This window comes from Vipera ursinii (assembly GCF_947247035.1).
Source record: "Vipera ursinii genome assembly, chromosome: Z".
In the NCBI taxonomy this organism is placed as follows: domain Eukaryota; kingdom Metazoa; phylum Chordata; class Lepidosauria; order Squamata; family Viperidae; genus Vipera; species Vipera ursinii.
Genome location: NC_139517.1, coordinates 4,173,372 through 4,199,122, shown reverse-complemented (window position 1 = coordinate 4,199,122; position 25,751 = coordinate 4,173,372). Strand labels below are relative to the sequence as shown.

The 25,751-nt window shown below is 44.9% G+C and overlaps 1 protein-coding gene across 1 annotated transcript in view; it reads right to left on the bottom strand.

The window, feature by feature from the left end:
* Nucleotides 1-22,449, bottom strand: part of SLC7A7 (solute carrier family 7 member 7) — a 31,974-nt gene extending 9,525 nt beyond the window's left edge. The window contains exons 1-6 of the mRNA XM_083377718.1: nucleotides 22,409-22,449; nucleotides 20,788-21,306; nucleotides 8,694-8,819; nucleotides 5,327-5,471; nucleotides 724-847; nucleotides 214-317 (exon numbers count right to left, since the gene is read on the bottom strand). Coding sequence (XP_083233844.1) covers nucleotides 214-317; nucleotides 724-847; nucleotides 5,327-5,471; nucleotides 8,694-8,819; nucleotides 20,788-21,304 — 1,016 coding nt within the window. The 5' untranslated portion in view covers nucleotides 21,305-21,306; nucleotides 22,409-22,449. The remainder of the gene's footprint in view (nucleotides 1-213; nucleotides 318-723; nucleotides 848-5,326; nucleotides 5,472-8,693; nucleotides 8,820-20,787; nucleotides 21,307-22,408) is intronic.
* Nucleotides 22,450-25,751: the final 3,302 nt, after the last annotated feature.

Below are 25,751 nucleotides of genomic sequence, written 5' to 3'. Positions count from 1 at the left end.
CCTGTTCTAATACTTGAAGGGTGTCACAGGGAAGAGGGCACCGACTGGTTCGTCATAGCACCTGAGGGCAGGATAAGAAGCAACGGGTGGAAACGCATTGCAATAGGGAACATTTTTAATTTTCAGAGGATTATTCCCCTGCAAAGCAGAAGTTTAAACATGAATTTGGGAAGCTTCTTGAGCAGTGAAGAGAACATATGTCTAATGACGTACCTGGAAGCAGCTAGAATAGAAGCATTAAGGCCTCCAAAGCAGGATAGAGCCACAGCAAGGGGGATGGTCCAACTCATCACTCCAAAAACTTGATCACCAAAAGTCTAAAAAGAGAGAGAGAGAGAGAGTCTTCGATAAGCTGCTGGCGCTGACTTTATGCGAGAGCAGGAGTGGACAATTATGGCAACTTTATGATCGGTGGACTTCAATTCCCAGAATTCCTGGCTGTCTGGGGAATTCTGGGAGTCGAAGTCCAGAGGACCTAAAGTCGCCCAGGTTGAACCATCCTGGCCGGTATGGCTGGCTGGGGAATTCTGGGAGTCGCAGTCCAGAGGACTTAAAGTCGCCCAGGTTGAACCATCCTGGCCGGTATGGCTGGCTGGGGAATTCTGGGAGTCGCAGTCCAGAGGACTTAAAGTCACCCAGGTTGAACCATCCTGCTCTAAGGGCCAGTCAGCTGCTGGATTCCACTAATGTGCCTGAGGAATGGGAAGGGCTGAGCTCACTAACCACAGCCACCGCATCGCTCGAAAGGATCTCCGTCTTGCTCAGGACCGTGTAGTAGGCCACGTTGGTCATGATGTAGATCACCGTGACGATCGGCATGGAGATGCCGATGGAGAGGGGAAGGTTCCTGCAGAGGAGCAGAAAGAGAACATTGTCACGTTCGGGCTCTCCACTCTGGCTATTCCGCACACTCTGTGATTTGGCTAACACCCGTTTCAGAGCAGCCCAGGCTAGGAGAGGCAGCTTGAGAAACCAAATGTATTTATTTGATTTGACTTTTTTTTCTTGGTTTATTTCTATAAACTTATTTATTTATTTATTTATTTTATTATATTTATATACCGCCCTTCTCCCGAAGGACTCAGGGCGGTGAACAGGGCACATATAAATAGAGAATACAAAAATTAAAAAGGATTAAATAATAGCCCAGATGAAGACAATAACAATATAAAAACCCCATTAAAAAACCTAAACAACTCAAGCCAGTGGAAAATATCTAATGCTCCTTCTTCCTTCATCTTCCCCCACGATAACAACAACCCTGCGAGGTGGGTTGGGCTGAGGGAGAATGATTGGCCCAAAGACACCCCCACCACCAGCCCAAGCTGGCTTTCATGCCCAAGGTGGGACTAGAATTCCCCGTCACCTGGTGATTGTTCTAAAGTCGCCCAGCTGGCTTTCATGGCTAACGTCTCCTGGTTTCTAGGCCAGCACCTTAACTACTACACCAAACCAGCTTTGGCTAAATTTCTTGGCTAAGCTCTCCCGTTCCCTTCACTTCTAGCGGCAATGAGTTCTCCTGGCTTTCCTTTCATTTCATAAAAGGACGGGGAGAAACTCCCAACACCGGGGTTGAGAATTCGTTTTTTCCTTCAATTTAAAAGAAAAAAAATCCCAGATCAGTGGGAAAATCTGGTGCTTCCTTCCATTTCATCATCCAACTTTCTAGTCTTGCAAGAGACCTCATTGGGGGCGAAAGGCTGCTTTTTGGGGGGGAGGGAATTGCAGGATTTCTCCCTGCTTTTGCTTTCTCTGGGAAATCCATCTTAGCAGAACTTTTCAGACTTCAAAGCCTTCCGCCAACTTAAGAGCTAGGCTGCAATGCCTACCTTTGCCCAATAGGTGGCGCCTGCTCTCCACCTCATTCCATCCAAATAAACCCTCCCAGGAATTTCAATTAAGGAAAGAACAAAGCTTGGGTATTTCATAGAATCAGAGGGCTGGAAGGGACCTCAGAGGTCTTCTAGTCCAACCCCCTGCCTAAGGGGCAGTCTCTTTACCCAGGGCACTTTAGAGAATCTACAATAGATAGATAGATAGATGATAGATAGTGTTAGAGATAATGATAGATTGATAGATATACATAATTAGATCTAGGATAGATATAGATTAGATAATGATACTCATAGATGATCATTAGATGTAGCTGTAGATGGGGTAGATGGGATAGATAGATAGATAGATAGATAGATAGATAGATAGATAGATAGATAGATAGATAGATAGATAGATAGATAGATAGATAGATGGATGGATGGATGGATGGATGGATGGATGGATGGATGGATGGATGGATGGATGGATGGATAGATAGATAGATAGATAGATAGATAGATAGATAGATAGATAGATAGATAGATAGATGATGGACGGACGGACTGACGGACTGACAGATGGACTGACTGATAGACTGATTGATAGATAGATAGACAGACTGACAGACAGTCAGACAGACAGACAGACAGACAGACAGACAACAATCGCAGCCGAGCTACAATACAGATAGTCCTTCTATTACCGCCACAATTAATAATAATAATAATAATAATAATAATAATAATAATAATAATAATAATAATTTTATTATATACCGCCCTTCTCCCGAAGGACTCACGGCGGTGAACAGGGCAGATATATAAAAAATACAAAAATACAAAAGTTAAAAGAAAATTAAACATATGCCCAACTAAAAACAGTAAATACATATATTAAAAATGACAATAAAAACCCAACCCATCCCCCATCAGGCCAGGCCGGCTTGTTCAAATAAGAGTGTCTTCAGATCGCGTCGGAAGGAGCAAAGGTTGGGCGCCATCCGGAGCTCCACCGGCAACCGATTCCATAAATCCGGGGCGCCCACAGAGAAGGCCCTCCCCCTGGGGGCCACCAGCCGACATTCTCTGACCGGTGGCACCCTGAGGAGGCCCTCTCTGTGGGAACGCACAGGGCGGAGGGAAGTTGACGCCGGCAGCAGGTGCTCCCTGAGGTAATTGAGCCCAAAACTTCAGGCTGTTAGGTGAGACAGTTGTTAAGGGAGTTTTGCCCCATTTGAGACCTTGTTTGCCACCGTTGTTAAGGAAATCCGTGCAGATGTTCAGTTAGCAACACGGTTATTAAGTGAATCTGACTTCCCCGTTGACTTTACTTATTGTAAGAAGGTCTCAAAAAGGGGATCGCCTCAGCCCCCGGATGCTGCAACCGTCAATAATAACAATAACAATGGAAGGGACCTTGGAGGTCATCTAGTCCAACCCCTTGCTCAGGCAGGAAAACCTACCCCATTTCAGACAAATGGCTGTCCAGTCTCTTCTTAAAAACCTCCAGTGTTGGAGCATTCACCGCTTCTGGTGGCAAGCTGTTCCACTGGCTAATTGTCTTCACTGTGAGAAAATTCCTCCTCAGTTCCAGGTTGCTTCTCTCCTTGACTAGTTTCCATCCGTTGCTTCTTGTCCTGCCTTCGGGTGCTTTGGAGAATAGCTTGACTCCCTCTTCTTTGGGGCAGCCCCTGAGATATTGGGACACTGCTCTCCTGTCCCACCTCGTCCTTCTCTTCATTAAATTAGACATCCCCAATTCCTGCAACCGTTCCTTATATGTTTTAGCCTCCAGTCCCCCGATCGTCTTTGTTGCTGTTCTCTGCGCTCTTTCTAGAGCCTCCACATCTTTTTTACGTCGTGGGGATCCAGACCTGGATGCAGTGTTCCGAGTATATGAGCCATTTGCAAGCATCCAAATTTTGATCCTGTGACGAGCGGTGGAGGGATGCTGCAACGGTCATTCGTGTGAAAAACAGTGGTAACTTTTTTTTATTTTATTTTTGTTTTATTTTAATTCCATTTATATCCCGCCCTTCTCCGAAGACTCAGGGCGGCTTACAAGCTTAGCAGTAGCCTTCATTCTATGTATATGCCTGCTTATTAGGGCTTTCACACACCACCCAAGCGGCATTATTACAAAGTCAGCTTATTGCCCCCAACAATCTGGGTCCTCATTTTACCTACCTCGGAAGGATGGAAGGCTGAGTCAACCTTGAGCCTGGTGGGACGCGAACCTGCACTAATTGCAGGAAGCTGGTGTTACTTAAGGAGGCATTAGCCCACTGCGCCACCAAGGCTCTTGCTTTTCCCAGTGCCGTCGTAACTTTGAACGGTCACCAAACGATTAAGCCGAGGCTTACCTGTAGTTTTAACAGAGGAGAGCGCTCGTGTTTCTCAACGTGGGCGACTTTGAGATAGTTGGACGTCAAGTCCCCTGCTTCAATTTCAACTTCAGTTCACGCCAATTCAAAATTCAGTCCCCGTGCTGGCTGGGGAATTCTGGGAGTTGAAGTCCACCTCCCTCAAAGTCACCCAGGTTGAGAAACACCTGGGTCTAGGCCAAAAAAAAAACAAATTTGGGGGGGGGAAATTGGAACGTTGATCTTATATACGTTGACGGCAGCAAGGCTACCGCGTGCACAAAAATGGAAGGACGGGTCGCTCCCCGCCGTCGACGAAAGGCTACAGAGGCTGATGGAGTTGGCAGAGAGGGCTAAAGTGACAAGTGTTGATTAAAAAAAAACAGAATATAAGTACTTTGGTTTCTACATGGAGACCTCTTCAGGACTTTGGGGAAAAAACAACAACGAAGCTTGGATTTTGGGTTTTACTGATTAGATTGATTTGTTGCTACAGAAACGGCTACTTTTAGACTATCGTGGAAAAGTAAAAAGTTGAGGCTAGATGTTGATGCTTTATTCTACTGCAACGGAGAAAGTGGGAAGTTAATGTCTTTTTTTTCCTCCCCCTCCCTTTCCTTTCCCTTTCCCTTCCCTATTGTGCTATTTGTTTTGTATTTTGTATTTTACTCTATAATGTAATAAAATGGAGAGAGAGAGAGAGAGAGAGAGAGAGAGAGAGAGAGAGAGAGAGAGAGAGAGAGAGAGAGAGAGAGAGAGAGAGAGAGAGAAACAAGGGGCTAGACCATGTGAATTCCGGCAGCCAAGAAAGAGAAGGATCCTTCAGCCGAACAAGGACTCCTGCCAGCTTAATCTCCAGCGAGGAATTTATGGACTGGAGACAAAGTCTGAAGAACAAGGAAGGGCCAGTTAATCAAGGTCCAACAACCTCCTCCTCCGATTTGCCCCTTCGGGAGGTCAGCATAAAATCCTAAAGTCCTTCCAGGGAAACAGGGGTGGGGAAGCAACATTGCCCTTATCCTCCTGGATGTGGAATGGGAACACGCCAAGCCCAGTGATCTCAACAAACCGGGAAGGATCCCACATTTTCTTTTTTCTTTTTTTCCCCCTCCGAAAACGTTTTCCCTCCAGCCGTTTGGCAAGGCTGACCTTTCGGGGTTCTTGATTTCCTCCGTGACAAAATTAAGGGTGTCCCATCCCGAGTAGGAGAAGAGCGCGGAGTAGAGAGCCAGGGCGATGTTGCCCACGTCCCACGCCGATCCCTCGAAAGCGTCGGCCAAATTCTCTGAACGTCCTGCAGGAGGGGAAAAAAAAAAGGTTTTGCCCAAAATGCACGGCACACGGGTAATCCTGGGCTTCTGGATCGCCGACGGAGCCCAAAGTTTCTGTCGCCAAGCAAGACATTTGTTCGAGTGAGTTTTGCCCCCGTTTTGCGACTTTTCCTGCCGCCGTTGTTAAGTCGATCCGCCGTTAGGTCTCCAGTTGGTAGCGTGGGTTTTTAAGCGAATCGGGCTTTTTCCCCACCCCCACCCCCGTCGACTTTGCTTGTCGGGGGGGTCACAAAAAGGGGGGAATCACAGGACGCTGGGACGTTGCGACCGTCACAAAAACGGATCCGTTACTAATTGTCTGAATTTTGATCAGGGGATGCTGCAACGTTCATAAATGTGAAAGATGGTCGTAAGTGCCTTTGTCGCTTTGAAGGGTCCCTAAATGAACTGTTGTAAGTCGAGGACTACCTGTTAGAATAATAGGATTGGAAGGGACCGTGGAGGTTTTCTAGTCCAACTCTCTGTCCGTGACAGGAGATCCTATATCAGGGCTTTTCAACTGGTGGTACGTGTACCGCTGGTGGTACTTTAGCACCTGGCAGGTGGTACGCCAAACCTAGGCAAGTGTAGTGGTTGAGGGAATGAGCTAAAGAGGTGCCACACAAACCTGGAGGAGATCAGCTGGAGATGCAGGGTGCCCCAGCAGCTGCATGCTGATTAGAGCTTCCAGTGCACCCAGAAGAGAAAAGGAGGAAGAGGAGGCAGAGAGAGGAAAAGCTATAAAAGGAGCAGGTTTTGCGGGAGAGGGAGAGAAAAGAAAAATACATGGAGAAAGAGAGAAAAGAGAAGAGGCTTTTGTTAGCAAAGCAGAGAGAGAGAGAGAGATAGAGAGCGGCCTTTGCGTGCAAAGAGTGAGTGAAAGAGCGAGAGGCTTTTGCAAGCAAAGGGAGAGAGAGAGAGAGAGAGAGAGAGAGCGGCTTTTGCAAACAAAGTGTGCGTGAGTGAGAGCGTGAGGGGCTTTGGGGAGCAAAGTGAGTGAATGAGAGAGAGAGTGGCCTTTGCAAGCAAAGTGTGCGTGAGTGAGAGCGAGAGCGAGGGGCTTTTGGGAGCAAAGTGAGTGAATGAGAGAGAGAGAGAGAGAGTGGCCTTTGCAAGCAAAGAGTGAGTGAGTGAGTGAGTGAGTGAGTGAGACAGCGAGAGAGTGAGGGCCTTTTGCGAGCCAAGGGTGAGAGAAAAAGAGAAAAGTGAGGGGGAGGAGAGAAAAAAGAAAAGGCGTTGACTTCTGACCTCCTTGGTTGCAGTAGAAAGAAGCATTAACACTCAACACCAACTTTTTACTTTTCCATAATATTATAAACTAGCCATTTCTATCACAACAAATGATAGATAAGGTGTCATTAAGTTTTTGACACCTTGCTGAACACTGGTGGTCCTCGAATGTTGTCATGTCCTAAAAGTGGTATGATCTTCGAGAAGGTTGAAAAGCTCTGTCTTATATCATCCTGGACAAATGGCTGTCCAGTCTCTTCTTCAAAGGCTCCAGCGATGGAGCGCCCACAACTTCTGGTGGCAAGGCATTCCACTGGTCTCACCGTTGAGAGCTTTCTCTTTAGTTCTAAGGTTAGATCAGCGCCAGGATCAGCGCCTGGCTCCAGCTGGAGCAGTTGTCAGAAGGGAGGGGGATAAGCAGAGAGGAGGAAGAAGAGGAAGAGCTGGAGGGTGGCCGTGGGGTCCTTGGTGCCCTCTGAGCTTGCTTGTTTTCTTGAGGACGTTTCATGACCCAACTAGGGGACGTCATCAGTGCAAGAATGGAGGGGGATAAGCAGGGAGGAGGAGGAGGAGGAGGAGGACGAGGACGAGGACGAGGATGAGGAGGACGACGACTGTGGGGTCCTTGGTGCTCTCTGACCTTGCTTGTTTTCTTGCGGATATTTCATGACCCAACTAGGGGACATCATCAGTGCAAGAATGGAGGGGGATAAGCAGGGAGGAGGAGGAGGAGGAGGAGGAGGAGGAGGAGGAGGAGGAGGACTGTGGGGTCCTTTGTGCTCTCTGAGCTTGCTTGTTTTCTTGAGGACGTTTCATGACCCAACTAGGGGACGTCATCAGTGCAAGAATGGAGGGGGATAAGCAGGGAGGAGGAGGAGGAGGAGGAGGAGGAGGAGGAGGACTGTGGGGTCCTTGGTGCTCTCTGAGCTTGCTTGTTTTCTTGAGGACGTTTCATGACCCAACTAGGGGACGTCATCAGTGCAAGAATGGAGGGGGCTAAGCAGGGAGGAGGAGGAGGAGGAGGAAGAGGAGGAGGAGGAGGACGAGGAGGATGAGGACGAGGAGGACGACGACTGTGGGGTCCTTGGTGCTCTCTGACCTTGCTTGTTTTCTTGCGGACATTTCATGACCCAACTAGGGGACATCATCAGTGCAAGAATAGAGGGGGATAAGCAGGGAGGAGGAGGAGGAGGAGGAGGACTGTGGGGTCCTTTGTGCTCTCTGAGCTTGCTTGTTTTCTTGCAGACATTTCATGACCCAACTAGGGGACATCATCAGTGCAAGAATGGAGGGGGATAAGCAGGGAGGAGGAGGAGGAGGACTGTGGGGTCCTTGGTGCTCTCTGAGCTTGCTTGTTTTCTTGCAGACGTTTCATGACCCAACTAGAGGACGTCATCAGTGCAAGAATGGAGGGGGATAAGCAGGGAGGAGGAGGAGGAGGAGGAGGAGGAGGAGGAGGAGGAGGAGGAGGAGGACTGTGGGGTCCTTGGTGCTCTCTGAGCTTGCTTGTTTTCTTGCAGACGTTTCATGACCCAACTAGGGGACGTCATCAGTGCAAGAATGGAGGGGGATAAGCAGGGAGGAGGAGGAGGAGGATTGTGGGGTCCTTGGTGGTCTCTGAGCTTGGTTGCTTTCTTGCAGACGTTTCGTGACTCAGCTAGGTAACATCATCAGTGTTAGGGAGGTTTATGAGGGAGGAGTGGGGGAGGACAACGACTGTGGGGTCCTTGGTGCTCTTTGAGCTTGCTTGTTTTCTTGCAGACGTTTCACGACCCTAACTAGGTAACATCATCAGTGCTAACAAGCAAGCTCAGAGAACACCAAGGACCCCTCACCAGTAGGAAACTTGGTTTCAACTCAGTTTGAATCTGACCCCTGACAGGGACTCAACTTTGATCAATTGAGGTGGAAGTACCCCAGCTTCCTGGACCCAGGGGGTATGAGAATTAAAAAGCCCGCAGCCAGTGTTTCAGTACCTTGTCCAATGCGGACGATGCCTGCAATGATCACAACAATGAGGGCTAGCACCTTGGCGTAGGTGGACAGGTCTTGGACTCGGGTTCCCCACTTCACGTAGGCACAGTTCACAAAGGTCAGGAAGCCTGAAATCAAGAGAAGGGGGGGGTCACGAGTCATAGAAGAGCCAAGGTTGCCTACCATGAAATGGCAGCAGTTGCTTGCAAGCCTAAGAGCCTGCAAGAGTCTGTTTTTCCCCAAAGCAGCTCTTGAATCTGAAACCGTGATGTCTTTGCTTTGCTCAAAAATCAAAAATGGATGGAAGCTACTGGGGGTGCGGAGGTGGGGGGGGCTCCATCCTGGCCAGAGTCCCCGGATATATATATATATATATATATATATATATATATATATATATATATATATATATATATATATATATATATATATATATATATATATATATATATATATATATATATACACATACATACATACATACATACATACATACATACACACACACACACACACACACACACATATATATATATAGTAAAGGTAAAGGTTCCCCCGCACATGCACATGAGTGCTAGTCGTTTCCGATTCTAGGGGCCGGTGCTCATCTCCATTCCAAAGCCGAAAAGCCGGCGCTTGTCCGAGGACGTCTCCGTGGTCATGTGGCCGGCATGACTAGACACCAAAGGCGCACAGAATGCTGTTACCTTCCCACCGTAGTGGTCCCTATTTTTCTACTTGCATTTTTACGTGCTTTCGAACTGCTAGGTTGGCAGAAGCTGGGACAAGCAACAGGCGCTCACTCTGTTACGCGGCACTCGGGATTCAACTATATATATATATATATATGTTGGGATTAATAATAAATAATAAATTAATAATTAATTAATAAATTAATTAATAAATAAATAAAATGCTTGTTAAGCATTCAGAATACACTTGCTTAGTCCCAGACATGGGACAAATCTTATTTCCTGTTTCAGCCTAGCCCAAGGCCATCTACAGGCAGTAGCCACAGCAGTGGCAGCTCTTCGTGGCTGGTAGAGAGTCTCCATTTATTCTTTGTTAGCAAGGCAAAAAATTTTTTACATATATATGTGTGTGTGTGTGTGTGTGTGTTTTCTGAGGTTTTCGCGGGTGTTTATATGTTTATATGTCTGGCAGTTTAAAAAAGAGGAACAAACAGCCACTACCACATGCTTCTCCCAGAAGAAGGAAGCTGAAGCCTCCAGCATGATGATGACGGATGGGATTCCGTCGAAACGTTGCTTTAGGTACAGGGGATTTCTTACATGAAACGAGCACAGTAAGGGGAGGGGGGGAGGAGTTGTGGTGGAGCCTGGGTTGTTGTTGTGTATGAGTCATCATCTAGGAATTATTTTTCAGTTTGGTTCCTAGTGCCAAGGCCAGATCTCTTTGTTCTGGAAAGGTATAAAAGGTGGAAGACATCTTTGCTGGTTGTTGCCTTCATCTCTCTGCTGGCCACGAAGAGAGATGTGGCCACCCACCTCTGTGTTGATCAAAAATAAAAGTTGTTTGCTTGCCGAAACCTCGGCTCAGGAATTTCTTTTGGCTCTTTTAAATTCCTGAGTAATGCTGGGGCAATTGTGAGGCTAAGTGTAAAACCTTACAACTCTTGAGTTATGAAGCAATCCCACAGCAAAGACAGGGAGCTGAATTGTTAACCAGCTAACTGGGAGGGGTGGATGGACTGGGAGAGATAACGGGGTAGGTCGGGGTGATAAGACACAAAGTCCTAGATAAGAGATTGATTTATTTATTTTTTTCTCAAGCATGCAGCACTTATCCACCCCCGGGGGCTTTCTCCATGCCTGGGGAGTACAAATCCCATCACTCGCAGCCAACCACCAAGCCAATCTCGCAGGGCTGGTGGGAAAAGCTTTCAAGAGGTCGGGGAGAAAAGATTGCAGCATTTTTCTCCCCTGTTCTCGGAACTAGGGTAGAAATCAGCCCTGGAGTTTTGGAATTAATCGAAAGCGGGGGGGCGAGGTTTCACCCCTACACGTTGTGGCCCGCGGGCAGGCCTCGAACGTTACGGCCACGGTTGCTAAGCGAGACAGACGCTCAGCAACTTTTGTCCCACGCGACGGGCTTTCTTGCCGCCATTGTTACGTGAATCGGAGGTCGCAAAAGGGGATTCCGTGTCACACACACACACACACAGACACAGACACACACACACACACCCTGGGACGTTGCAACCGTCATAAAGATGAGCCAGTTGCCAAGCGTCCGGATTTTGATCACATGATCGTGGGGAATGCTGCAACGGTCGTTAGCTGTGAAAAAGGGTGATAGGTCACATTTTTTCAGTGCCGTTCTAACTTCGTACGGTCACTAAATGAATTGTTGTAAGTCAAGGACTGCCTGTACTGGGGAGAGAACCTCCTTTTTTTCCTCATCTATTCAAGCCGCTAGGAATAGAATAGAATAGAATAATATTAAGAATAGAATAGAATAGAATAGAATAGAATAGAATAGAATAGAATAGAATAGAATAGAATAGAATAGAATAGAATAGAATAATATTAATAGGATAGGATAGGATAGGATAGGATAGGATAGGATAGGATAGGATAGGATAGGATTATGGGATGGAATAGAATAGAATAGAAGAGAATTTGGAAGAGCCGGACAGCTGGCTGGCAAGTCAGTTTCCAGCATTTTAATCATTACTCTTCTCTGCAAGAGAAGTTATTCCGAGCTTGCCGGCCTGGACTGAGTGGATTGGGGTTTTAAATTTCATAATTTAATTTATTTAATAAATAATTTATTTATTTTTTTTGGGGGGGGCTAAATTTAATTTCATCTGTTTTTAACTTTTGTATGTCATCTTTTAATTGCCCTGTACACCGCCCTGAGTCCCTCGGGAGAAGGGCGGTATATAAATCTAATAAATAAATAAATAAATAACTAAATAAATAAACCAACAGCCCCTTCCCCCAAATACCCAACACCTGGATGCAAAGAACTCTCCAGAGGTTGACTGCTGCCTCTGCTCCTTTTCCCAACCTGTGCCCAGCTCCCTGAATCCCACCCCACCCCCGAGACACCAGCTGCCAGACAGCCGTGGCCAGTAAAGCCGCCGAGAAGTTAAATCCAGGTGGAAGGCGCTAGATAGAATGATCCTCCTGGATACCACCCAAAGTTCAAAGAGGAGGCAAGGAAGCTGACTTGTTTATCCAGCTCTTCTTGCTTTTTTATGTTCTGCGCCTCTAACCTTGATCTTTATCCCAAGGAACAGGTTGTTGTGCCTGGGGAAGGCTGTGGGAGAGCTGGCTTGGCTCCAAAGGGCCAATCCCATCCCATCACCAAGACATAACCAGGACAAGGAAGAGACCGGCGTTGAGCAAAAGGCCACCCTCCAGGAGGCGTTTCAAGTTCAAAACACGACTTTCCAGCTGCAAAAGGTGGGATTCGGGATGCCTTCTGATCAACCCTTTTTCTTTTCATAAACAAGGCAATAAATTCCACTTCGTTATTATAGATCCTTGGAACAGGCCTGAATCTGAGCGAGCCCAACGGCACCACCTGTTCTCCAGCGGGAGCTGGCACAGGTAGTTCTGCCAGGTTGTCTAACAATGCCTTTCTCTCTGGTGCCAAACTCCCGTGCTTCGGTTCGAAGGGAATAGTGGTCAGCTGGGAGCTGTAGTGTGGGGTCCTTGGTGCTCGCTGAGCTGGGAGTGGGGTTTGGGAGGAGGAGGAGGACGACGACTGTGGGGTCCTTGGTGCTCTCTTGCAGACATTTCAGGACCCAACTAGGTAGCATCATCAGTGCTAGAAGGGAGTGGGGTTTGGGAGGAGGAGGAGGAGGAGGAGGAGGAGGAGGAGGAGGAGGAGGAGGAGGAGGAGGAGGAGGAGGAGGAGGAAGAAGACTGTGGGGTCCTTGGTGATCCCTAAGCTTGATGATTTTCTTGCAGACATTTCATGACCCAGACATTTCATGACCCAACTAGGTAGAATCATCAGTGCTAGAAGGGAGTGGGGCTTGGGGGGAAGAGGAGGAGGAGGAGGACTGTGGGGTCCTTGGTGCTCTCTGATCTTTGTGATTTTCTTGCAGACGTCACATCAGCAGTGCTAAAAGGGAGTGGGGGTTTGCTCTCTGTTTATGTACTATATATGTATGTATGTGTATGTGTGTGTGTGTGTGTGTACACACACACACACACACACGTAAATTAATAAAGAATTAGGGAGGCTGATATGGCCATTTTGAACTTATTTTGTTCTCATCAGTCATACCCTTTATCTGAGATTCGAACCTGGGCTAATTATATATTAGGCAGTTGTTTTAACCCCTAGGCCACGGGCTCTTTCTCTCTTTATTAGCTAGGAAGCAAGGGAATACACACACACACACACACACACACACACACACACACACACATATATACATATAAAAGGTAAAGGTAAAGGTTCCCCCGCACATGCGTGCTAGTCGTTTCCGACTCTAGGGGCCGGTGCTCATCTCCGTTTCAAAGCCGAAGAGCCAGCGCTTGCCCGAGGTTGTCTCCGTGGTCGTGGCTGGCATGGCTAGATGCCCAAAGGTGCACGGAACACTGTTACCGTCCCACCGTAGTGGTCCCTATTTTTCTACTTGCATTTTTACGTGCTTTCGAACTGCTAGGTTGGCAGAAGCTGGGACGAGTAACAGGCGCTCACTCTGTTACGCGGCACTCGGGATTCGACCCGCCAAACTGCCGACCATTTGATCGACAAGCGCAGCACCCTAACCCACTGAGCCACCGTGTCCCTTATATACATATACATATACATATACATATACATATACATATACATATACATATACATATACATATACATATACATATACATATACATATGTATATATACACACATACACATACACATACATACATATACATATACATATACATATACATATACATATACATATACATATACATATTCAAGGAGCCATCAAGAAATTCCCACCCACGCTGACAAGGCAAGGCCTGGGTCTCTAAACAGGGCACAAAGCCCACTCCCTTCCAGCACTGATGATGTGACCTAGATGGCTAATGAAACGTCTTCAAGAAAAAGAAGGAACTCCAAGAGAGCAACCCCCCTTACACAAGACCCAGCCTTGTACTCCAACCTCGCTGAGGGTTGTGTGTTGGGGGGGGGAGAGTTGTGAGCAGAGGGCTTCAGCCTTCATCTTCAGCTTGGACCGAAGGACTAAGAGCGGGCCAGCTCGAGTGAAGAGGTTTGCCCTGCGTTAAATTCCTAGACAGGCCTCATCCAGGGTCCTGAGTGACATGGCTCCAGAGGTCAGCATGGAGGAGACGTTCAAAACATGAGCTCAGGGTTGTCTCAGGTGAAGCCGGGGGGGGGGGGGAAGGTGGGGAGAAAAAAGGATCTTTGGCTCCATCTTGGCAGCTTACAAAGAAAGCCTCCTGAGCTCGGCCTCCAGTTTGGTATCTCTGATAAAGGGATCGGTCTGCTTTTCAGAGCCGGGTCAGGGACGTGGGTTGCTTTAGAAGAGATGGAGAGATTTTTGCTGGCTGGCCTCCACTCTGGCCTTCACCCCGCACACACTTTCCTGCCGCCCCAGCCCCAGCTCTGAGCATCCTTCCTTTTCAATCAATCAATCAGTCAATCAATCAAGCAGAATAGAGCTGAAAGGGACCTTGGGGGTCTTCTAGTCTAACCCTCTGCTGGAGGAAGAGAAGAGAAGAGAAGAGAAGAGAAGAGAAGAGAAGAGAAGAGAAGAGAAGAGAAGAGAAGAGAAGAGAAGAGAAGAGAAAGATACAGAATAATAGAAATAAGGAAGAGAAAAGAGAAGAGAAGAGAAGAGAAGAGAAGAGAAGAGAAGAGAAGAGAAGAGAAATACAGAATAATAGAAATAAGGAATAGAATAATAATAGAATAGAATAGAATAGAATAGAATAGAATAGAATAGAATAGAATAGAATAGAATAGAATAGAATAGAATAGAATAGAATAGAATAGAAAATATGGAATAGACTAGATTAGACTAGACTAGACTAGAATAGAATAGAACAGAACAGAACAGAACAGAACAGAACAGAATAGAATAGAATAGAATAGAATAGAATAGAATAGAATAGAAAATAAGGAATGGAATAGAATAGAAATAGAATACAAAAAGAATAGAATAGAATAGAAATAAGGAATGAATAGAATAGAATTTCTTTCTTTCTTTCTCTTTCTTTCTTTCTTTCTTTCTTTCTTTCTTTCTTTCTTTCTTTCTTTCTTTCTTTCTTTCTTTGGGTTGGGTTACTTTAGAAGAGACAAGATCCTTCAGCCCCACGGGCAGTTCGCTGCCCTCCCAGCCCCCATCTCCCAGCATCCACCCTTCCCCTTCCTCCCACCCTGAGGTTTTTTTTTCCTGCCTAATCCCCCCCACACACACACACAGACAGACACCCACACAAGCCCAGGCCGCCATTCCCCCCCCCCCGCCCCTGGCACATCCCTGTGTTGCAACCGAGTGGGGGTTTTTTTTCAGACGGGCCTGACGCTGCACTTCTTCTCGTGGGCTGCTTGAGACAGAAGCGCTTGCCGAGTCAGCAAGGCTGCTTTGGCCATCAGCTGAAGTCGCCGGCTTCCCGGAAAACAAAACCCAGAATTAACCGCTGGTTAAAGAGGGGAAGAGGAGCACAAGAAGCAGAAAAGAGCTGGAAAGTCACCAGACCTTGAGTCACGATGCCCTAAATGCCTTATTAGCAAAAAAAAAAAAAAAAAGAAAACCTCTGGAGGAGATTAGGACTAACAAACTTAACCCGAAAGACGTACACTTTCAGGATCCTTCAGATTCCCTGAACATGGAGAGCGAGTCTATTTTTTTCTCTCTCTCTGTGAAGACTCAGATTCAGAATAGAGCAGGAAGGGACATTGGAGGTAGAATAGAATAGAATAGAATAGAATAGAATAGAATAGAATAGAATAGAATAGAATAGAATAGAATAGAATAGAATAGAATAGAATAGAATAGAATAGAATAGAATAGAATACCGGTAGAATAGAATAGAATAGAATAGAATAGAATAGAATAGAATAGAATAGAATAGAATAGAATAGAATAGAATAGAATAGAATAGAATAGAATAGAATAGAATAGAATAGAATACCGGTAGAATAGAATAGAATAGAATAGAATAGAATAGAATAGAATAGAATAGAATAGAATAGAATAGAATAGAATAGAATAGAATAGAATAGAATAGAATAGAATAGAATAGAATATTGGATAGGATAGGATAGGATAGGATAGGATAGGATAGGATAGGATAGGATAGGATAGAATAGAATAGAATAGAATAGAATTAGAATAGAATAGAATAGAATAGAATAGAATAGGAATTGGAACGGAACGGAACGGAATGGAATGGAATGGAATGGAATAGAAGAATAAGAATAGAATAGAATAGAATAGAATAGAATAGAATAGAATAGAATAGAATAGAATATAGGATAGGATAGGATAGGATAGGATAGAATAGAATAGAATAGAATAGAATAGAATAGAATAGAATAGAATAGAATAGAATAGAATAGAATAGAATAGAACAGTAAAATATAGAATATGTTAGGCTAGGCTAGGCTAGGCTAGGCTAGGCTAGACTAGACTAGACTAGACTAGACTAGAATAGAATAGAATAGAATAGAATAGAATAGAATAGAATAGAATAGAATAGAATAGAATAGAATAGAATATTGGATAGAGTAGAGTAGAGTAGAGTAGAATAGAATAGAATAGAATAGAATAGAATAGAATAGAATAGAATAGAATAGAATAGAATAGAATAATGAAATAAGGAATAGAATAGAATAGAATAGAATAGAATAGAATAGAATAGAATAGAATAGAATAGAATAGAATAGAATAGAATAATGAAATAAGGAATAGAATAGAATAATGAAATAAGGAATAGAATAGAATAGAATAGAATAGAATAGAATAGAATAGAATAGAATAGAATAGAATAGAATAGAATAGAATAGTGAAATAAGGAATAGAATAGAATAGAATAGAATAGAATAGAATAGAATAGAATAGAATAGAATAGAATAGAATAATGAAATAAGGAATAGAATAGAATAATGAAATAAGGAATAGAATAGAATAGAATAGAATAGAATAGAATAGAATAGAATAGAATACCGGTAGAATAGAATAGAATAGAATAGAATAGAATAGAATAGAATAGAATAGAATAGAATAGAATAGAATAGAATAGAATAGAATATTGGATAGGATAAGATAGGATAGGATAGGATAGGATAGGATAGGATAGGATAGGATAGAATAGAATAGAATAGAATAGAATTAGAATAGAATAGAATAGAATAGAATAGAATAGGAATTGGAACGGAACGGAACGGAATGGAATGGAATGGAATGGAATAGAAGAATAAGAATAGAATAGAATAGAATAGAATAGAATAGAATAGAATAGAATAGAATAGAATAGAATAGAATAGAATAGAATATAGGATAGGATAGGATAGGATAGGATAGGATAGGATAGGATAGAATAGAATAGAATAGAATAGAATAGAATAGAATAGAATAGAATAGAATAGAATAGTAAAATATAGAATATGTTAGGCTAGGCTAGGCTAGGCTAGGCTAGGCTAGACTAGACTAGACTAGACTAGACTAGAATAGAATAGAATAGAATAGAATAGAATAGAATAGAATAGAATAGAATATTGGATAGAGTAGAGTAGAGTAGAGTAGAATAGAATAGAATAGAATAGAATAGAATAGAATAGAATAGAATAGAATAGAATAGAATAGAATAGAATAATGAAATAAGGAATAGAATAGAATAGAATAGAATAGAATAGAATAGAATAGAATAGAATAGAATAGAATAGAATAGAATAGAATAGAATAGAATAGAATAATGAAATAAGGAATAGAATAGAATAATGAAATAAGGAATAGAATAGAATAGAATAGAATAGAATAGAATAGAATAGAATAGAATAGTGAAATAAGGAATAGAATAGAATAGAATAGAATAGAATAGAATAGAATAGAATAGAATAGAATAGAATAGAATAGAATAGGAATATATGGAATAGGCTAGGCTAGGCTAGGCTAGAGTAGAATAGAATAGAATAGAATAGAATAGAATAGAATAGAATAGAATAGAATAGAATAGAATAGAATAGAATAGAATAGAATAGAATAATGAAATAAGGAATAGAATAGAATAGAATAGAATAGAATAGAATAGAATAGAATAGAATAGAATAGAATAGAATAGAACAGAATAGAAGATGGAAGGGACCTTGGAGGTCTTCTAGTCAAGCCCTCTGCTCAAGTAGGAGAACCTATGCCATCTCAGATAAGTGGCTGTCCAGTCTCTTCTTAAAACTCTCCAGTGATGGAGTGCTCGTGATTTCCGGTGGCAAGCTGTTCCACTGGTTGATTGTCCTCACTGTCAGGAAGTTTCTCCTTAACTCCAGGTTGCTTCTCTCTTTGATCAGTTTCCAAGCATTGTTTCTCGTCCTGCCCTCTGGTGCTTTGGAGAATAATTTGACCCCCTCTTCTTTGTGGCAGCCCCTCAAATACTGGAACGCTGCTGTCATGTCACCCCTATTTCTTCTTTTCTTTAGACTAGCCAAAGTCAAGTTTTGCAGCCCTTCTTCATACGTTTTAAAAGTCTCCAGGCCTTGGATCATCTTAGTTGCTCTTCGCTGATTTTTTTTCTCCCAAACTCTCGACATCTTTTTTGTGATGTGGTGACCAAAATTGGCTGCAGCATTCCAGGTGTGGCCTCGCTAGGGTTTTATACAGCGGTACCAATACCTCGCGTGATCTTGATTCTATGCCTCTGTTTATACAACCCAGGATTGTTATTAGCTTTTTTTTTTTGGCTGCTGGCTCAGGTTTTAAGTGATCATCCACTAGGTCCTTCTCACAGTTGCTGTTTTTGAGCCAGGTTTCGCCTAACCTGAACCTGCACCTTTGGTTGTTGTTGTTTTTCCCCCCACCAAGGTGTAAAACCTTAGGAGAGATCCTCACCAGGAGAGACGATGCGATGCGTCATCTTCTCCTGATCACCTCCAAGCCACATGCAGAGACATCCAAGCTGGGATTAAGCCTCTTGGAAGAGGTCACCCATTGAAAGATTAAGCTCCACGTAAGCTTGTACAGACAAGTCTGCCCGTGGTATGCCTCCAGCTGTGTTTTTTTTTCCTGCCAGAATGAGGGTGGAGCGGAGCGTCGGGAGCTCTGGATCTTGCGGGGAGAGCCGTGGCACCGGAAAGAGCCCCAGAAGTGGAGCCAAAGAGAAGAAAAAAAGTCGTGCTCCTCTCCCGTTCAGCCAGAGCAACGAAGAGAGTTAGGGGACCAGAGGTTCAAACCTATACAGAACGGTTGCAGGAATCGGGTAGTAGTTTAAGGAAAAGAAGGATTGGGGTGACATGATTGCCGTGTTCCAATATTTGAGGGGCTGCCACAAAGAAGGGGGGGTGTTTTCCACCTGTTCTCCAAAGCGGGACGAGAAGCGATGGAGGGGAAACTCATCAGAATCAGAATAAATAAAAGAGTTGGAAGGGACCTTGTAGGTCATCTAGTCCAACAAACACACACCCCGCACAAGCAGGAAACCCTACACCATTTTTGGCAGGTGGCAGTCCAGTCTCTTCTTGAAAGCTTCCGGTGACGGAGCTCCCACAACATCTGGAGGCAACTTCTGTTCCATTGGTTGGTTGTTCTCACTGTCAGAAAACCTCCTTATTTCTGGGTTGAATCTCTCCTTGATCTGTTTCCATCTTTTATTCCTTGTCCGGACCTCGGGGTGCTTTGGGAAATAGGTTGAACACCACCACCCCGCTCCTCTCTGTGGCAGCCCCTCAAATATTGGAAGACTGCTATCGTGTCTCCCCTGGTCCTTCTTTTCACTAGACTAGCCGTGCCCAGTTCCAGCAACCGTTCTTCGTATGTTTTAGCCTCCAGCCCCGTGATGGTCTTTGTTGCTCTTCTCTGCACTCTGCAAGTCTGAACATCTTCTTTTATAGTGTGGAGACCAAAACCGGTTGCGCTATTCTAGCTTGTGGCCTTACTAAGGCTTTACAGAGCGGTGATCTTGATTGAATCCTTCGGTTCATGCAATTTAAGGATTGCCTTGGCTCGGGAGGAATTTCCTGACCGTGAGAACCGTTCAATCAGCGGAGCCTCCAGAAGTTGTGAAGGCTCCAACACTGGATGTTTTTTTTTAGGAAGAGATGGGGCAACCAGTGGTCTGAAATGGTGTAGGTTAGGGTTTCCTGCCTGAGCAGAGGGCTGGACTAGAAGGCCTCTAAGGTCCCTTCCAACTCTGTGATTCTCTTATTCAGAAATCCAAGCGGTCATGGGGGGGGGGTTGGTTTTTTTTTGGAGCTTGAAACTTTCAAAGGAGGAACCCTATCAGACCGAACTGTCCCCGAATCCGGGAGTAATCAAAGAAAGGCGCAAACATGCCTTATCGCGGGATGCCTGACTCATAGGCCAACCAGGAGAATGGGATCCCGATAAGGGGGGGAAATAAAAACAAGCCCTCTCTGAGAATAACCTTCATATTGTAAAGAGGCGAGATAACTACGGTTCTATCCCAGCTGCCACCCCCACCCACCCACCCCAAAATGCAGGAAAAGCGGGGGGGGAGGGAAACAGCGTTAAGATGCAACTCCGGGAAGCTCCAGTTGCAAACAGAAGCCAGTGTGGGCAAAGATGGCATCTGAACAGCTTTCAGGATTCGACGACGTCTCAACTAAGGGAGTTGTTGCGGAGAATGAGAAGGAAGGTCAGGGCGAGATAAGAGCAGAGAAAGAGATTAGATACCCGGAGCAGCGATCTGCCCTTCGCCCGGGCTTGAATCAAGCTTTGGCAGAAGAGCTTTAGATTCTACCCAAAAGGCCCGCCGAGCAAAGGAACGGTCGGGGTCCCCACGCTTGGGAAGCTCAGAAACCTTTTCAAAACGGTTTCCCCTCCCAGATCAGGGCCGGAGAAGTCCACTTCAAGGAGAGCACCGTGTCCTGGCCGTGACCTCAACCGACCCCCTCGCACCGAAGCCCTTCCCCGACGGTACTCACAGACGCAGACGGCAGCCAAGAGACGGCCGGCCAGGTAGGGCGCCTCGCAGGAGGAGAAAAAGGGTTGCACCAGGTAGTTGGCGAACGTGATGGCGATGACGGCTTGGCTGGTGGGCTCGATGATGAGCAGAGAGGTCCACAGGCGGATGAAGGCCGGCAGCGGCCCAAAGGCTTCCAGGATGTAGGCGTAGCTGGCCCCCGATTTTTTGATGGTGGTGCCCAGCTCGGCGTAGCAGAGGGCCCCGAACACGGAGAAAAGGCCCCCCAGGGCCCAGATGACAAGGGACAGTCCATACGACGCGCTGTAGGCCAGCACCCCCTTGGGCGAAACGAAGATGCCCGAACCGATCATGTTGCCCACAATCAAGCAGACGCCGTTGAGCAGCGAGATTTCCTTCTTCAACTGCATTGCCTCCTCGGAGGATGAGCTGGACGCCGGCAGCTTCCCATTAGCAGCGGTCTTAGCCGGGGTTTCATCTTGAGTGGCCGCCACCACATACTGGCCGGACCTGGTCATAGCTGGGCAAGAGAGAAAATAACTCAGTTAGCGCCATGGCTGGAAGGGACACCACCACCACCCCTGCATCCCAAAAGGTGGGTTGGGGTTTTTTTTCCCCTCCTTGGGAAGCGAGTCAGACAATGTCTCGTTAGCTTCCCCAACCTGGAGATCTTCGGAATCGGAATAGAAGCTGCAAGGGACCTTGGAGGTCTTCTAGTCCAACCCCCTGCTCAAGCCAGAGATGCTATACCATTTCAGGCAAGTGACTGTCCAGTCTCTTCTTAAAAGCCTCCATGGGATGAAGCACCCGCAACGTCAAATGTGCTCCCGTTTAGCCCTTACTTAATAAGGCGAGGATCCATCCCGGACCCAGTTTGAGGGACGTGGTATCCAAACAAGCTTTGCCGATCTAAACTCAGCTTGGCTTGTCTCTACGGAAGCGAAGTGCACCAAGCCTGGATGCAGAGTCCGTTTTGGTACACTGCAGCGCACCTAAAGGTGGTTTACTAACTAAATCGCAGTTGGCCGGTTCACACAGGCTAAGCTAAGCCCGGATCCAAATAAACCATAATCTGACCGAGTACAGTGAAAAGCTAGTCTCTTGTCTAACCAGGGGAGCGACGACTGGGAAGGCTGAAAGACGTATTCCTTTGCTTCCCGCGGACCTGGCTTTTTTTTCGTTCTTTTTCTTTTTTGCTAGATCCAGGGAAGAAAGCTCTAAATTAAATTGATTTATTTTTTAAAAAAAATCCAATCCAATCCAATCCAATCTGGAAGAGTAAAATCAAATGGGCAGGCGCAAGACGGGTCCAGCATTCAGGTGGCTGGCGGATTCTCTACATGACAGAAATGCTGCAGAAAGTCACATTTGGATATCCTAAAATAATAATACTAATAATAATAAGCTTTGAGTGAAAGGGACGGGACTCTCGCAAGTGGAATCCAAGCAACAATAAGAAGGCAAAACGTGGGTTTCTTGTTTTCCTCAGGGCAAATGTCCCAGCCATGGTTGGAAACCAGGATTCTAATCCCTTCCAGCAGGGGATGGGAGGGGGGGGGGCGGAAAGGGACCAGGATGAAGAAGAAGCTGCTGCCCTAAGGGATGGATCGAGTAGGACTCACCAGATCTGGCCTTAGCTCTCCCCTGTCGGAACTGCCTGCCTGTCCCCGGACCGGGCTTAAGAATAAAAGAATTGAAAGCTGTCAGGACAGCACTTTTAACTTGAGGAACTAAGCAGGGTGGCTGGGGGAGGAGTGAGGAGGGGGGGGTGAGCCATGGAGTCCAAGGTCCGTCTGGTGCCAGGTGGGGGTAGGGACAGCCTACCTCATCCTTTGGGAGATAAAGGACTGCCAGTTCCTGCAATATATTTTTTTTTTCTCGCAATCATGCCCAAGAAGAGTAGCAGAGATTTCCTGAGGAGAGCTTAGGCCACGTCCGTAACCCGGCTGCGATTTCCTGTATCTGCTGTCTGCATCCACTCTTCTACAAAGTCTCTCTCTCCCCCCCCCCCGGGCGCCCAGTTGCGCCCAGCTCTGGAGGAAAAGGGGGCTTCCGCAAATCCTAGATTTGGGCCACCTCTCGGCTTCACCTTGAGAAGGGGTCCACCTGTCCTCCGAAGCCCCTGAAGGCAGGAGAAGAAGCAACGGGATGGAGACTAATCCAGGAGAGACGCAAACCTTAGGACTAAGGAGGAATAGCCTGGTGGGCGAGGACAATTAACCAGCGGAACGACTTGCCACCAGAAGTGGTGAATACCCCAACCCTGGAGGTTTTCAAGAAGAGACTGGACAGCCGTTTGTCTGAATCGGTAGAGGGTTGAAACGATAGAAAAAAGACTTGTAGCTCTGGTTTTAGATGCTGGCACTGGTTTGCTCTCCAAGCTTGTTTCAATTTAGTTTCCGAAGGCTTCATTAACAGACAAGAGTCTCTTTGTCTCCGGTGGAGATATATACAAAGTATATACCTCATATGTACCTAAGACATACATAAAGAGTCTCTGTGTCTCATGTGGAGAGATGTACAATGTATATACCTCATATGTACACAAGACATACATAATCACAATCATAATAGTAAAGTTGGAAGGGACCTTGGAGGTCATCTAGTCCAACCCCCTGCTCAGGCAGGAAACCCTATACCATTTCAGACAAATGGCTGTCCAGTCTCTTCTTAAAAACTTCCAGTGTTGGAGCATTCCCAGCTTCTGGAGGCAGGTTGTTCCACTGGTTAATTGTTCTACATACAGAGTCTCTGTGCCTCGTGTGGAGAGATGTACAATGTATATATCTCATATGTACACAGGAGATACATACAGTCTCTGTCTCATGTGGAGAGATGTACAATGTATATATCTCATATGTACACAAGACATACATAGTCTCTGTCTCATGTGGAGGGATGTACAATGTATATATCATATGTACACAAGACATACAGTCTGTGTCTGATGTGAAGATACATATAATGTATATACCTCATATGTACATGACATACATAGTCTCCGTGTCTCATGTGGAGATATGTACAAAGTATATACCTCATATGTACACAAGACGTAAAGAATCTCCGTGTCTCATGTGGAGATATGTACAATGTACATACCTCACATGTACACAAGACATACATAAAGAATCTCCGTGTCTCGTGTGGAGATATGTACAACATATATACCTCATATGTTCACAAGACATACACAGAGTCTCTGTGTTGTATGGAGATATGTACAATGTATATACTTCGTATGTACACAAGACATACACAAAGAGTCTCCGTGTCTCGTGTGGAGATATGTACAATGTATATGCCTCGTATGTACACAAGACATACACAAAGAGTCTCCGTGTCTCATGTGGAGATATGTACAATGTATATGCCTCATATGTACACAAGACATACATAAAGAGTCTCCGTGTCTCGTGTGGAGATATGTACACTGTATATACCTCATATTATATATCTCCACACAAAACATATATAAACTAAAAGGGACTAGGACAAGAAAATGGGGTTACCTAGTCTGGTAACTAAACATTCATAAACCAAACTTGGAGCTTGGAGAGTAAACCAATGCCAAAACGATATATAGGGTTTCCTGCCTGAGCAGGGGGTTGGACTAGAAGACCTCCAAGGTCCCTTCCAACTTGGTTATCCTGTTAATAACTTCCCAGTCCAAAGGCTCAGTCCCAGAGATAGCACCAGACTGTTTTGATACCAAGAGAAGAGAATCTCCGTAGCTGAGGGTTGAACCGTGGGGTCCTTGGTGCGCGCTGAGCGTGACGGTTTCTTTGCAGGCGCTTCATGACCCAACTGTACCCACTAGGTTAGCACCAGCGATTAAGTAAACATGCGATTAAGTAAACATGTTTTCAGCAGAAAATCCTTCTCATTTCCTCTTTGTGGCACTGAGGGTTCTCAAGCACGGGTCAACCTTAAAAGAAGAAGAAGAAGGGGGTGGGGAAGAGATAAAATATAAGACAAGTCAGAATCGAAAGTAGTTCCGGAACTTTTATTTTAGCCAGCTGAACACAAATCAATCTGTTGCGTAGAAACGCAGCTCGGCCATAACGAACCATTTGTTTTTGTTATTTTCATTTTCATTTTTTTAATTTGGGACTATTTTTGTCCAATAAAGAATTCTGGAAAATTTCGGCAGCTTAGGTCCCCTTTTCATATGTACTTTCCACGTTTAAATTTATTATTTATTAATTAAAATTTACACACCACCCATCTCATTGTTTAAGTGATTCTGGGCGGTTTAAAAGGAAAACGACGATAGAATCCACATTAAAAAAAAACTGTACATGCTAACCTGACCGAGCCAGGTCTTAAATGCTCTTCCAGAAATTGGGGGCCAAGATATGCCATACTGAGAGAGAGAGAAAGGTGAAAGTGACTGGCTGAAAGAGAACTGCAGTCAGTCACTTTCTCTCAGCTCTAGGAAGGTTTTACTTCGGAAAAACCTTGCCAATAAAATTGTAAGGACTTGTCCAGGTAGTCTCTGACAATTGGACATAAGTGAATGAGAAAAGATATATCATACACATTTATATATATGCCACCTATATGTCTGTCTATCTATTTATGCCACCTATAGTACAGTATATATGCCATAAACCTATATGTATGTCACATGTAGCTATGTATATGCCACACATATTATAATTATTATATGCCACAAAGTTGTGTGTGTGTGTGTGTGTGTGTATATACAGTATATATATATGTGTGTGTGTGTGTGTGTGTATGTATAAAATATAGTGTGCACATATACACACACATACTATTATATACTATACTACATGCTATATATATACTATATATGCTATGTGTGTGTGTATATTATATTGTGCTTTACTATTATCGTGAGCCACCCAGAGCCCAAAGTTGGTTGATAGTGAAATGAGCACTATATGAATTTAATAAAATCAAATATAGTACACACACAAACACAGAGGAAAAGACCCT